This window comes from Cavia porcellus, unplaced genomic scaffold, assembly GCF_034190915.1.
Source record: "Cavia porcellus strain 051 isolate PalLab524CR breed Dunkin Hartley unplaced genomic scaffold, mCavPor4.1 scaffold_9, whole genome shotgun sequence".
NCBI lineage: Eukaryota > Metazoa > Chordata > Mammalia > Rodentia > Caviidae > Cavia > Cavia porcellus.
Window position 1 is genome coordinate 44,751,661 of NW_026947492.1, and position 14,262 is coordinate 44,765,922.

General features: G+C 36.6%; 1 protein-coding gene across 5 annotated transcripts in view; it reads right to left on the minus strand.

Moving 5' to 3' along the window:
- Nucleotides 1-14,262, minus strand: part of Naalad2 (N-acetylated alpha-linked acidic dipeptidase 2) — a 92,574-nt gene that overhangs the window by 2,660 nt on the left and 75,652 nt on the right. For all 5 annotated transcript variants that reach the window (XM_063256273.1, XM_063256274.1, XM_023564599.2 and 2 more), the window contains one exon: nucleotides 13,132-13,224. In XM_063256273.1, the coding sequence (XP_063112343.1) occupies nucleotides 13,132-13,224 (93 nt within the window). The remainder of the gene's footprint in view (nucleotides 1-13,131; nucleotides 13,225-14,262) is intronic.

Below are 14,262 nucleotides of genomic sequence, written 5' to 3' on the forward strand. Positions count from 1 at the left end.
AACTATCACCATAGCCCAGTACCAAAGGACAGGGTGCTGAACCAAATAGATAGCAACTGCTCATATTTAGTAAATTGGGAAAGCAGATTCTTGGGGTAGACACAAAGACGAAGAATGATCTATACCTAAGAAACATCTCTGAAGAATAGACCTTTTCTAGGGAAGCCTCAATAATTGTGTTAAAGCTACCTACCATAAAAAAACAGCCCTAACCAACACAGAAAATAAAACCAATAAAAAATAGAAAATGACTTGACCCAGAAGCAAAATGCAAGTGCAGACTTCCAGCACATGCAGCACAAGTCCACAGCATGAGATAGAAATCAGAAGCTACACACTGGAAATCTCTGAAATGATAGCAGCATAAGTGAAAAATCAAAAGGATGTGACATAGAAAAATTAATCAGGTAAAAAAGAAATAATGATCAAAACGAAAGTCATGCCCAATGAATCTAGAGTAGGTGTGCATTTTTAAAAAATAGGAACTTAGAAAAATGATTGAAAATATCAATCCCCAACATAAGGAAGAAAAGAAAGCTATGAAACAGACACAAACAGATATCCAGGAAATTAAAAATTCCATTTAAAGTATGTGCAACAGGTTAAACAGGCAAAGATACAATATCAGATCCAGAAGACAGGACTGTGATTAGCAACCATGAAAAGACAGATAAATTGAAAATAGCAAGGGACCATGAAAAATCAACCAACAGCTATAAGACAAAACAGAAAAGAAAAATGTAAGATTGCCTGGAGTCAGTGAGATAGCTGGAAATAACTGTCACAAAAACCTCTTCACAGAAATAATGGAGGAAAATTCCCCAAATATGGGTTAAGAATTTAACATAAATTAGTGGAGCATATAGAACTCCAAATAACAAGTATCAAAATAAATTTACAATAAAAATATAATAACCAAGATTCCAGAAATTCAGCACAAGTACAGAATATTAAAAGTGGTGAGGAAGTCACACAGTGGGTCCTGGAGGTTCTGAACTCTGCCCAATCAGGAGCCAGCACCATATGCCTGGGATGTGCTCTGGCTAGCTGTGCACTCTAGAGACTCTGAAGTCCTCCCAGCCAGAAGTAAAGGTCCAGGTGGTGCCGCAGTCAATGTCGTGTTCCACCTAGCCATCTGTGTCCCAGAGGTTTTGAACTCCCCCCAGCCAGGCACTAGGCTCTGATGACACACTGGGAATGTGTCCCTACTAGCCACCTGGGTGCCAGAGGTTCACAACTCCACTCAACCAGGTGCTAAATCCCAGCAACATACTCCTGGAGACTGCCAGCAGCAAGAGGATCCAACCTCTGCCCAGCCCAGCATCCCAGAGCAACCAAGCACAGTGCATCAGGGAGCACCCAACCAACCTCACAGGCCACAGAGCACAAGGATCCAGTGCCGTAGTTCAGGGTGTGCCCTGGCTAGCCATGAGCTATCAGAGGTTTGAAATTGCCTAGTGCCTAGTGCAGTGCTCCAGTGCAATCCATCAAGAGGGTGCCTGATCAGCCACATGGATCCCAGAGGAAAGTGACAAAACAAAAGAGCAAAAGGCAGTCTCAGTCCTCAAGCCCAACAAAAACAAACCCAACAGACACTGAAATGGAAGACACTGGAAATTGCACAACTGAACTTTCTGAAATGATAACAAATGAAGTAAAGAAACAACTCCATGACATTATAGAGGAAATCAATTCAGAAACAATACCACAGGTAAAAAATAAAATGACAAACATTATGAAAGAAATGCTGTGTATATCCAAAGATCTAAATTTAAAAATAGAACATAAGAAAATGATGGAAACTTGACTGGACAATATAAAACAGAATTAGAATGCATGAAACAGATACAAAGGGATATTAGAGAAATTAAAAATTCCATTGAAAGCTGGCAAAACTGCTTGAATGAAGCTGACAATAGACTCTCAGATCTAGAAGACAAGATGGAAGATTCTGACCACAAAAGAAAAGATCTCTTAAAAATAACAAGGAACCAGGAAATGATGATTCAACAGCTGCAAAATGATGTAAAGAGAAACAATGTAAGATGTTAAGTGTCAATGAAAAAGCAGGGGTCAAAACAAATGACCTGTGAAGACTATTTGCAGAAATAATAAGAGAAAAGTTTCAAAACATGGGAAGATAATCCAATATACAGATAACTGATGCATATAGGACCCCAATTAACCATAACCAAAGTAAATGTTCACCCAGACATATAATAATAAGGATATCAGAAATTCAACACAAGAACAGAATACTAAAAGCTGTCAGAGAAAAGAAACAGATCGCCTATGAATGAAAGCCTATCAAAATCATGGCAGACTTTTCAACACAAAACTTCAAGTCAAGAAGAGCTTGGAGTGAAGTATTTCAGGTCCTGAAAGAAAAGAACTTTCAACCTAAATTGATGTATCCTACAAAATTATCTTTGAAAATAGATGAGGAATAAGATACTTCCATGATAAAGAACAACTGAAGAAATTCATGGCCACCAAACCAACACTACAAAGACTACTGAAAGACACTCTAGAAAGAGACAAAGATAACTACAATCCCAAGAACAACAACAAAAGGAAATCACTAAGCAGAGCAAACAGTTATACAGAAATGGCAGAAAACCAATAACAGAAGATAATATGATAGTAATGAGTCAGTACATATCAGGTATATCCATCAATATAAATACTTTCAACTCACCAACAAAAAGAAACAGATGGGCAGAATGGAAAAGAAACAAAATCCAACAATATGCTGTGCATAAGAAACACATTTAACTCAAAAACAAATTCATAGACTAAAAGTCAAAGAATGGAAAACAATACTCCATCCAACAAGAATCCAGAAAAAAGCAGGGGTAGCTATTTTGTTTGCAGATAATGTGAACTTCAGACCAAGAATGATCAAAACAGATGATGAAGATCACTCCATACTTGCTAGAGGAAAAATTCAAGAGGAAGTAATTACAATCATAAATATATATTCACCAAATATGGAGCGCCCAACTATGTAAAACAACTTTTAATAGGCATGAAAAACAAAATAATAATACAGTTATAACAGGCAATCTTAACATCCCATTGTCACAAAGAGACAGATCAAGCAAACAAAAAATTAGCAAAGAAATAAAAAAAAAATCAAACTTGTGAAAAAATGGACCTAGTAGATGTCTACAGAGTGTTCTACCCAACCACATCAGAATACACACTCCTCAGCTGTACACAGGTCATTCTCTAAATTAGATCATATACTATCTCATAGAACATGCTTAAGAAAATGCAAAGGAATTGAAATAATTCCATGCATATTATCTGACCATAGTGCAACAAAATTGGAAATTAATGGCAGAAAAACACACAAGAACCCCATAAACACATGGAAACTAAAGAACATTCTCCTAAACAACCAATGGGTTACAGAAGAAATTAAAGGAGAAATTAAACAATATCTACAATCAAACAAAAATGCAAATACAAATACTGGAAACTGAGACAAAATGAAAGCAGTCGTCAGAGGAAAATTTATAGCACTAACCACCAATATTAGGAAAGTGGAAAGAACACACATAAACAACTTAATGCTGCACCTCAAACTTGTAGAAAAAGAAGAGGAAGTCAAGTTGAAAGCCCAAAAAAGGCAGGAAATTATAAGGATCAGAGCAGAAATTAATGCAAGTGAACCTGAGAAAACAGTACAAAGAATTAATGAATGGAAGAGTTGGTTCTTTGGAAGAATAATTAAAATTGATAAATCCCTAGCCAACTTTATCAACAAGAGGAAAGAAAAAGCTCAAATCCATGCAATAAGAAATTAAAAAGCTGGAATCACTACAGATCCTGCAGAAATAAAGAAGATCATCAACACTTACTTTGAAAAACTTTACTCTCATAGGTTCAATACACAAAAGAAATGGACAGATTCCTATAAACATAGGAATTACCAAAGCTGAATCAAGAAGATGTAAAACTGCTAACCCAATTTCAGTTAATGAAATTGAAAATATAATTAAAACCCACCAATAAAGAAACCCCCAGGTGCTGATGGATTCACTACAAAATTCTACAAGAAATTTAAGGAAGACTTAATGCTAACAGTGCTCAAACTCTTCAATGAAATTGAAAGGGAAGCAATTTTCCCTAACTAATTCCTAGAAGCAAGTATATCACCCTAATACCAAAACCTGAGAAAGATCCAATCAAAAAAGAACATTGCAGGCCAATCTTTCTCATGAACATAGATGCAAAAATCCTCAATAAAATGCTGGCAAATAGAATGCAACAAGTGATCAGGAAGATTATACACCATGACCAAGTGGGATTCATCCCAGAAATACAGGGATGGTGCAACATATGCAAATCAATAGATGTAATACACCACATCAACAGAGCCAAGGACCATATGGTCATCTCAATAGATGCATAAAAAGCTTTTGAAAAAATTCAACACTCATTCATGATAAAAAAAAAACCCTACAGAAAATTGGAATAAATCGTTTCTACCTCAATCTGATAAAAGCCATATACAGTAAAGCAATAGTCAATGTCTTATTAAATGGAAAAAAACTGAAATCTTTCAATCTAAAATCATGAACAAGACAAGGATGTCCATTATCACCACTCCTATTTAATATACTTCTGGAAACAGTATCCAGAGCAATCAGACAGATAAAAGGAATAAGGGTAGGAAAGGAAGAAGTTAAATTATCATTATTAGTGCATTATATGATACTCTACATAGAAGACCCTCAAAACTCCATTGAAAGTCTCTAAACATAATAACCAAATTCAGTAATGTAGCTGGATATAGGGTCAACACTCAAAAATCAATAGCATTCCTGTACACAAACAACAAACTCACTGAGAGAGAAATAAAAGAAATCACATCTTTCACAATAGTACGCAAAACAATGAAATACTTAGAAATCAATCTAACAAAGGAATAAAAGAGTGAAAACTACATTACGCTGAAAAAGGAAATCAAAGAGAATTTCAGAAAAGGGAAAGATAGTCCCTGTTCATGGATAGGAAGAACATTGTAAAAATGGCCATTCTCCAAAAATTGTTATAAAAATTTAATGCAATCCCAAGCAAAATACCATTTGAATACCTCGCAGATTTAGAAAAATCTTCCCTAAAATTCATGTGGAACCATAAGAGACCTAGAATAGCAAAGGCAATTCTGGGAAACAAAGCTAAGACAAGAGGCATCACAATCCCTGACTTAAAATTATATTACAAAGCTACTGTGATACAATCATCATGGCACTGGAATAAAAACAGACTTGAAGATCAATAGAATAAATTAGAAGATACAGTCACAATGACAAACACGCTGAGCCACCTCATCTTTGACAAAGGGACCAACATGTCCACTGGAAGAAAGCCTCTTTAATAAGTGGCACTGGAAAAACTGACTCTCCATATGCTGAAAACTAAAATTAGACCCATGCCTATCACCATGTACTAAACTAAAATGTAAATGGATCAGTGATCTTAATATTAAATCAGAAACACTAAATCTTTTGGAAGACAAATTAAGTAAAAATCTTGAAGACTTAGGGGTAGTGGAGAATTCATGAACAGAAATCTAATCACACAGGAAATACTTCCCAGAATCAATAACTGGGATCATGTCTTATTAAAAAGTTTCTGTATGTCAAAAGAAATCTCCAGCATAGTGAAAAGAAAACCCACAAACTGGGAAAAAATATTAGTGAACTGTCCCTCAGGCAAAGGACATTTATCTAGAACTTATAAAGAATTTAAAAAAAAAACAGGTCCCCAAAACTCAAGGACCCAATCAAAAATGGGCATCCAAGATAAATATGCACTTCTCAGATGAAGAAATACAAATGGCAAATAAATATATGAAAAATATTCAACATCAATGGTCATTCAGGATATGCAAATTCAAATAATCCTGAGATTCCATCTCATCCCAGAAAGAAGGCCAAGATCAAGAAATCAACCAAGAAATGCTGGAGGGGCTATGGGGGACAAGTAACTCTTCTCCACTGTTGGTGGCAGTATAGACCGGTGCAACCACTGTGGAAATCAGTTTGGAAATTCCTCAAAAAGCGAAGATTAGGGGTTCCATTCAACCCAGCTACCTTGCTTCTGGGCATTTTCCCAGATGAATTGAAAACATCATACCACAGTGATATATGTGCACCCATGTTTATAGCAGTACAATTTGTAATACCCAAATCTTGGAAACAGCCCAAGCATCCATCAATCAAAGAATGGATAAAAAAGATGTGGTATTTTTATGCAATGGAGTACTACTCAGCTATAAAGAAAGAATGCATTGAGATTTTTATAAGTAAATGGATGCAACTTAAGACCATACTCATAAGTGAAATAAATCGAACTCACATGGGTAAATACTAAATTGTATCCCTAGAATAAGAAACTGAAAAATTATATATGTTCCAAAATCTATAATAAATACTATGTAAGGGTAAAAAACAGTGCAAAGAGGAAAAATATTTGGAATAAGGGAAGGGAAGAAAGAAGGTATAGAAAAGGAAACAGACATAAATGTGCATACGTGTGTGTGTGTGTATATATATACATATATATATATATATATGATAGCTAAAATGACTATACACATATGTTTAGATCCATTTTACATGCCTATATCTGCTAATCTAAGCAACCCTCTTGAAGGTAACAATATGCAATATTACAGTCATTGTCAAATTCCTATCATCTTGTTTTCTAAACCCTAAATCTCCTGGAAGATAGAATAGGTAAAACTCTTGAAGACATAGGTATAGGCAAAGACTTCATGAATGAAACCTCTGACCTCGCGTGAAATAATATGGAGAATAAACAACTGGCATCTCATCTTATTGAAAAGCTTTTCCCAGGAAAAGAAACCATCAACAGAATACAGGGATAACCCACAGAGTGTGAAAAAGTTTTAGCCAGTTGTTTATCAAAGGACTAATATCTACAATATCTGAAGAACTGCAATAAATCAGACTTCCCAAATTTAAAGATGCAATCCAAAAACTGGCATCTAAGATAAACACACACTTCTCTGAGCAAGACAGACAAATGAGACTACCAGGAAGATGGCGGAGCAATAAGCAGCAGAGAAAAAAGCCTCCTCTCTGAGAGTCACCATCCAGGTGCTGGAATATAGCATCATGAGGAAAATAAGATGGAAGAAAGTGGGTCCCCTGTACCCAGGAAGAATCTGAAGTGAAAATTGAAGCCCACAGAGAGAGTAAAAAGAAAACCTGCAAGGAAAAAGGTGGTAGTTGGCAACGCCTTTGCCCAAACACGAGACTCACTGCACAAGAAGAGCTGTTCGAAACTGGTTATGCATGGTCATGGTGATGGTTATGGCTGGTGACCATGGAGGCCTCTGCAGAGAGACACCCATGATAGAGGGGAGTGGGGGACATGGAGGACTGCACTGGTTGGCTGTGAGTGCAGAGGACTTAGTGCTGTCATGAAGAGAGAGCCTTTAGCTAGGAGCCATTCTAGAAATGGGCCAGATAAACCCAGAACAAAACTGCAGCCAGCTTCCTCAAGCAGCTTCCAACTGGGCACAGACCCACGGAAACTTCTTGGACCATAGCAAACTCACTGAGTCTGATCTCAGGGGAGGCCTGCTGAGATGATCCACGATCCCACCATAAAGCAACTGCTGGCTTGCTGGGATTGAGCAGCAGGATTCAAGACTCTGTCTCCACAGGTTATCTACTGGTGAGCCAGAGAGAATCCTGAAAGTGGCTGTTACTTTTTCTTTTCCTTTTTATTTCTTTTCTTTCTCCTTCATTGTTTTTATATGAGTGTGAAAGTGCTTCCTATCCTCTTTGTGAGTATGGTTCTGTTCTTTCTTCCTTTTATCCCTCTGTCTCTCTTCCTCCGGTCTTTTGCACCAGTTTCCCCAAGTTGATGTGATGCCTCTTTGTCATCCAACCTTACTTCTAATCTCTCTCTCTTCTTCCACTTCTCTATTTTGTTATTAATCCATTTTGAACTTTAACCCTGAGGGCAAAATGGATACATTATGGACTTATATATTGCATATTATTATCTGTTTTGGTTTACTTTTTGTTATACAATCACAAATTTAGTTAATACAGTTAAAAGTTGCAAATTAAGGGTTAGCTCAGTTTGTTGTTTTCTAGGCTGTGTTTGATGCTACTGGTACCATTATATCCAAAGATGATATAACTGTTCTAAACAGCTGTTGGTTTTGCTATTCCATGACTGAGATTATGTGTCACATAAAATATGGTGACACAGTGCCAAAGAACCAGGAACGAGGCCCAGCAAGCTCCAATTTCTCATCTCCAACAAATCAAAGAAGTAAGATCTTCCAACAGACTCAAAATCCAAAAACCAGCTACACCTGGAAGATACCTCAGAGAAGTGATTATCACCTAAGGATTCTAAATACTGTCAATAAAGCAATCCACCATAGGCAACATACAAATATCACCCAGGAATTAAACTTTAAAAAGAGAAAATAATATGAGAAGACATTTAAGCAAAATGCAGTCCCAGATATCTAATTTTCCAAAGGCAAATCCATGGAGCAATGAGGTGGGGCAATCTGAAAACCCCCTACCAGGTCTCTCTGAAGTGATAACAACAAGGCGATTGAATGAGACCCTGGAAAAAATGAAATGAGAAATAATCTCTCAGATAACTACAGAGATTACCAAAATATACACCATGCTTAGCAACTTCAGAGCAGGCAGACAAAAAAAAAAAAAATAGATGAGCTTAAGGAAATTACAGAAGAAACACAAATGTTAAATAAATATATTAAAAAATGGTTAACACCACTAGTCATTAAAAAGAAACAAGTTAAAACAATGGTGAGATTCCATCTCTAGAAAAAATTGGTTGATATCAAGATATCAACCAATAATAAACGTTGATTAGGCTATGGGGAAACAGGAACTCTTCTCCACATTGCTGGAAATGTAGACTAGTGCAATCACACTGGAAATCAGTGTGGAGACTGGTTTCCTCAAAAAACTAGAATTGGAGGTTCCATTTGACCCAACTGTTCCTCAGCTGGGTATCTTCCTTTACAAATTAAAAACGTCATACAATAGTGATGTATGCACATTCATGTTTATAACAGCACAGTTTGTAATAGCTAAATCTTAGAAACAATCCAAATGCCCATCAACTAATGAATGGATAAAAACCATGTTTTTTTTTTTTTTTTTTATACAATGGAGTACTAGTCATCTATAAAGAAGTATAAGCTTGAAACATTTCTAGGTCAATGGAAGCATCTTGGTGCGATACCCTTAAGTGAAATAAATGAGACGTAACTATAAAATAAATCAATAAGCTTAATTTCATCTTAAAATATAAAAAATATCCATTTCATAAAGTAACCCTTTAATCATGAAGGAAAAATTATTTCTATATGACTATACACTTAAATCAGCAACATTAATTGCTTTAAAATAGTCTTAATGTCTAGCTTATAGTTAAAAGCATACTTTAAAAATATAGTATAGGGCCGGGGATATACCTCAGAGGCATAACACCTGCCTGTCATCAAATCAAATTTAGAAATGTATTGGCCCTGTAAACCCTAAAATGCCAGGTCCTGCTTGTGGAAATATTAACAGTGTAAGAATATGTTATGGAAGTACATTTCACAATAACAAATAACTAAGAGAAAAGAATCATTTAATTACAATCACAATAAGTAGTAGTTAAAAATGTAAATGTGCCACATCTTGGAGTAGTATGCAGCAGGTGAAAATGAAGAGCTAGCCAAGCACCCTGGCACAATGCCTATAATCACAGCTATATGGGACACTGAAGCAGAAGGATAGCAATTTCAAGGCAAGTCTGGGCATACTGACATATAAAGATCTCTCAGATAAGTTCAAAGAAAAGAAGCTCCATTTCTATAAATATAAATGTTTCTATATAAAAAGTATGTATATGTACACATAAACAAATATACATCGCTGCAGACAGCGAAATGTGACTAAAGTAACTTTACATATAATATAAAAGTAGATATGTATTTATATAAGGAGATATAAGTGCATTAACACTATACAAATATATACAAATTTTATATATACAGATATATATGCACTAAACTTATTCTAAGTTGTAGTATTAATGTTTTCTGAAAAGAAAGTAGGTAATTGGGTGTCAGGAATTATCTCTTATTCTACATAAGTCTACAGAATCCAAACTTTATAGCTGTTTTGATTATTAGTATAAGGTATATACACACACACACACACACACACACACACTAGTACTTCTGTTCATGAACTGAATTCTTTCTGCAATTCTGGTCACAAACTAAGCTGCACAAGAACTGAATTAAATTCAGTGGTTAACTTCAGTGTTGACCTTATGGGGAAATCTGATGCAGTGCTTGTCCAGTTCAGCTCGTAATCACAATCATGGAAAGAACTGAATTTGTGAACTGAAGTACCACTCTAATTAATAAGACTCAAAAGAGGATTAAAATTGGGGATAGTGCTTTCAACTCTTTATTTCATTTATACAAGACTTTAACTGATGGCTCCTATGATGTTTGTATCAATGAATAAACAAATGTTTATGGTCTTATTAGTAAAAATAGTGGGACTTCTAAAAGACGGTAGAGTGGTAAGCAGCAAAGAAAGAGCCTCTCTGAGCTTTGGTGTCCCGACGCTGTAATGTAGCAAAGTATGGAAAAGAACGAGGGAAGCGGGTCCCCCAGCACACAGCAAGGGTCTGAAGAGAGACCTGAAGCCCAGAGGGAGAACATGGAGACAGGCGTCAAAGCAGGAGGAGGAGGGGGCAGGGAGGAGACAGGTCAGGCTGCTGAGTTCAAGCCTCCAGGGAGCCAAGTTTAAACTGGTGGGTGGCGCACAGATGACAGCAGGCTGAACAAAGCAGGATCCAGTCTCACAGCCAGAAACCCTCTGAGTTTCTGAGGACTAAATGTGCAGGCTGGCTGGTGTTATTTACTCCCCCACTGAAGAGCGATGGCTGGCTTGCTGGGGTTGACCAATGTGGATCTTGGTTCTTGTTTGCCCACACGGCCTGCCAGTGACAGCAGGGACACTTTGAAGTGGATTTTTTGTTTCTTCTTTTTTTCTATTTTTTTCTTGGTTTTGCCCCATTTTGTTTTTTCTTGATTTTTTTCTCTTTGTTTTTATATGAGTGTGAATGGTTCCTAGTTTTGTTGTAGTTGTTCTGTTCTTGTTTTTCCCTTCCGTTTCACTTGTGTGTTCTTCACTAGTTCCCCAAAGTTTGTGTGACCTTCGTCTTTCTCCAGACTGGCATCTAACTTTTTCCTCTTCTGTATCTCTATTTTCCTCTCTAACCCATTTTAAGTTTTCTCCCCTGAGGGTAAAATTGACGTATCTGGTTCACGTTAGACTTTGTTGCATGACCGCAAATTTAGTTCATACAATTACAGGTGGCAAATTAAGAGTTACCAGTTTGTCATTTTCTGGGCTCGGTTTGACGCTGTTGTTTTGGTGATTGTAACACTTTAGCCAAGATAACTTAATTGTTCTAATCAGTTGTCTTCTTGGTATGCCAAGACTGAGACTGCCTCAAGGTCATAAACAATTCTGTAGACCAGTATCAAAGAACCAGGGGGCTGAGCAAAATAGACAGTAACTTCTCATCTCCAATAAATTAAGAGGTAGGATCTTGCAACAGACTCAAAACTCAAAAGTCAGCGACCCCAGTAAGATACCCCTGAGCCATAGCCATTTCCAAAGGGCTCTACATAAAAACACGTGCCATTTACTGAGTACATTCCTCTTTGAGCTAAATCATCTACATGCCTTAAGCACACAAGCCTATGGGTGAAAGCAATTTATGGTATCCAGTTACAGTTGAGGAATCAGACTGAAAAGTAATTTCTTCAGGCCACACTTAGGGTGTAGCAGAGTTCTGTTCTAAAAGTGCCTGCTTGTAATTATTTAAATGTTAATTCAAATCACTAAGATTTACTATTTCTAGATGGTATGTGATGATAGATGATAGATAAAGTAGAACTTTTCATCATGTTATGTCAGATGGGAAAACTCTAGGAGTGACTTACTCTAACTCACACATCTGTATGTAAACCTCAACAGACTTTCTGACTTTAAATACTGGAACATTTCTAATTTCTACTATGGAAGCACTTTTTAAAAAGCCTTCAGGGTTGGGGATTTAGCTCAGTGATACAAGTGCCTGCCTGGAAAGCGGGAGCTTGTGAGTTTGATCCTGGGTACCAGACAAACAAACAAACAAACAAACAGGCCTTCAGAAAATAGAGACAAACCAGAAGTACACGACAAGATATGGAAACAAACATGATATAGTGATACAGAAAGAAACAGGCTTATTTCTTTAGAAGAACACTGCATCATCTTAAAATCCTAAAATGTTACACAGAAAGCTGTACTTATTCTATTTGAGTTTGGAGAATAAAACAGGATTTGGAGTAGACCATTACAGGAAAAAAAACAAACATTTTAGAGTTAGTGTTTCCTTAAAAAGGAAAAGGCTTCTCATGAAGAAGCTTTCCACTCTTTAGAAGTGGGTTTTTCTGGGGTTTTTTTTTTGGGGGGGGGGGCGGGGGGGTTTGTATGTGTGCTGTTTTGTTTTTGTTTCTTGCAGTGGCAGAGTTTATTCAAGAAACTAAAAGCAGAAAGTGCAAGAGAAACTGAGTCTGCAGAGCAAACTTGGCCCAAGTGAACAGAGAATGACAGGAAAGCAAAGAAAAAAAGCCGCGCTACATCTGGGAACAGTGTGGGCTGGGATGGAAAGCTACGAAAGCCCTGGAGGTGTTGAAACAGGATACACACAACTAATTATCTGAGAGTCTGCAGAAAGGATCATTTAGATGGTAGAAGTAGGTGAGCTCTAAGATCCCTTTTAAAAGCTTGTACATTTTATTATAAAGAATTCTTTTTTTAAAATATCATTTATCATTTGTAAATACAGCAAAACAAACTATGTAGAATCTATTTTTCTGTTATCACATATTATATTATTATTGGATACATTAACTTACCCATGTTCCCTTTAGAACACATACTCACCATCCCATCATCTGATGGAATTTGGTACGCTTTTTGGATCACAGTGAGGTGCCACTAGAGAGTTTGCCTATTGTTTCCTTACCTATAGAACTGCCTTCCTGGTAAACCCAGGGGATCGATGAATGCTCTTTCCAGGAGCATCAATTGGTCATTCATAATTCTCACTGCAATAGGACTTTGAGAATGAGAAAGATATAATTAAAATTTTACCATGGAACCATGTTTAAATAATATTAAAGATAAGGCATGGGAAAATAAAATCAATAGATTTTTAACCAAATACATAAGAGACCAGTTTGCTTTATGTGTTAAACTACATAAAACACCATCATATTTCTGGCACCTATAATAAACAGAATTCTACTTGGGAAACGGGCTTTAAAGGGCACAGACTGATCAAACAGAACTGAAAGCCGTTCCTTGCTTTTCTGTAGTATAGCTGACCTCATGGAAAGATAGACGGAGTGAACTTTCACCCTGTACCTATGCCCTACTGTGAAAGAAAGGTAGGAGAAAAAAGGCTCAGGACTAAGGAGGGAGTGAAGATTTCAGGAGTCTGTAAGACGGTCAGGACAAAGCCGTACACTTTGCAAAGAGACTCATCACACAGTGAATGCTCAGATTTTCTTTTGGGGGGGGAATCAAAACAAATACTTTAGACACTTCTATAATCCAAGGGAAAAGGAAGACTCCTCAAAGCTATTGACATTGCTTTCTGAGTAAGTCTGAAACAGTAAATGCCATATGAACTATGCCATGGAATAGTGTATGATTATGTATTTGACTTTGAGTATAGTTTTTAAAGGATCATAAACCTAAGAGTGGCAGGAAATTGTATGAAATACAAAAGAATATCAATAAGGGCTGGGGATTTAGCTCAGTGACTTAAGTGCCTGCCTGGCAAATGAAGTTCGATCCCCAATACCAAAAATAAAATTAAAAAAAGAATATCAATAAAAACTCTAAGCTTGATGCATAGTAATATTAGATGAGAGTTATAATTAAATATATTACAAATTCACGTGAAAGTATGCATTACCAGTTATGATCGGAATTCTAATCATGCATATTCCTAAAGATATATCTTTGGTCCTTTTTGTTTTAAAATTTTTTTGAGTCAGGAACTTTTTAAATTACCAGTTCATTCAGACAAGACTTGGCTCTCATGATTCTCCTGCCTCTGCCTCCCAGAGTGCTAGGATTACAGACATGT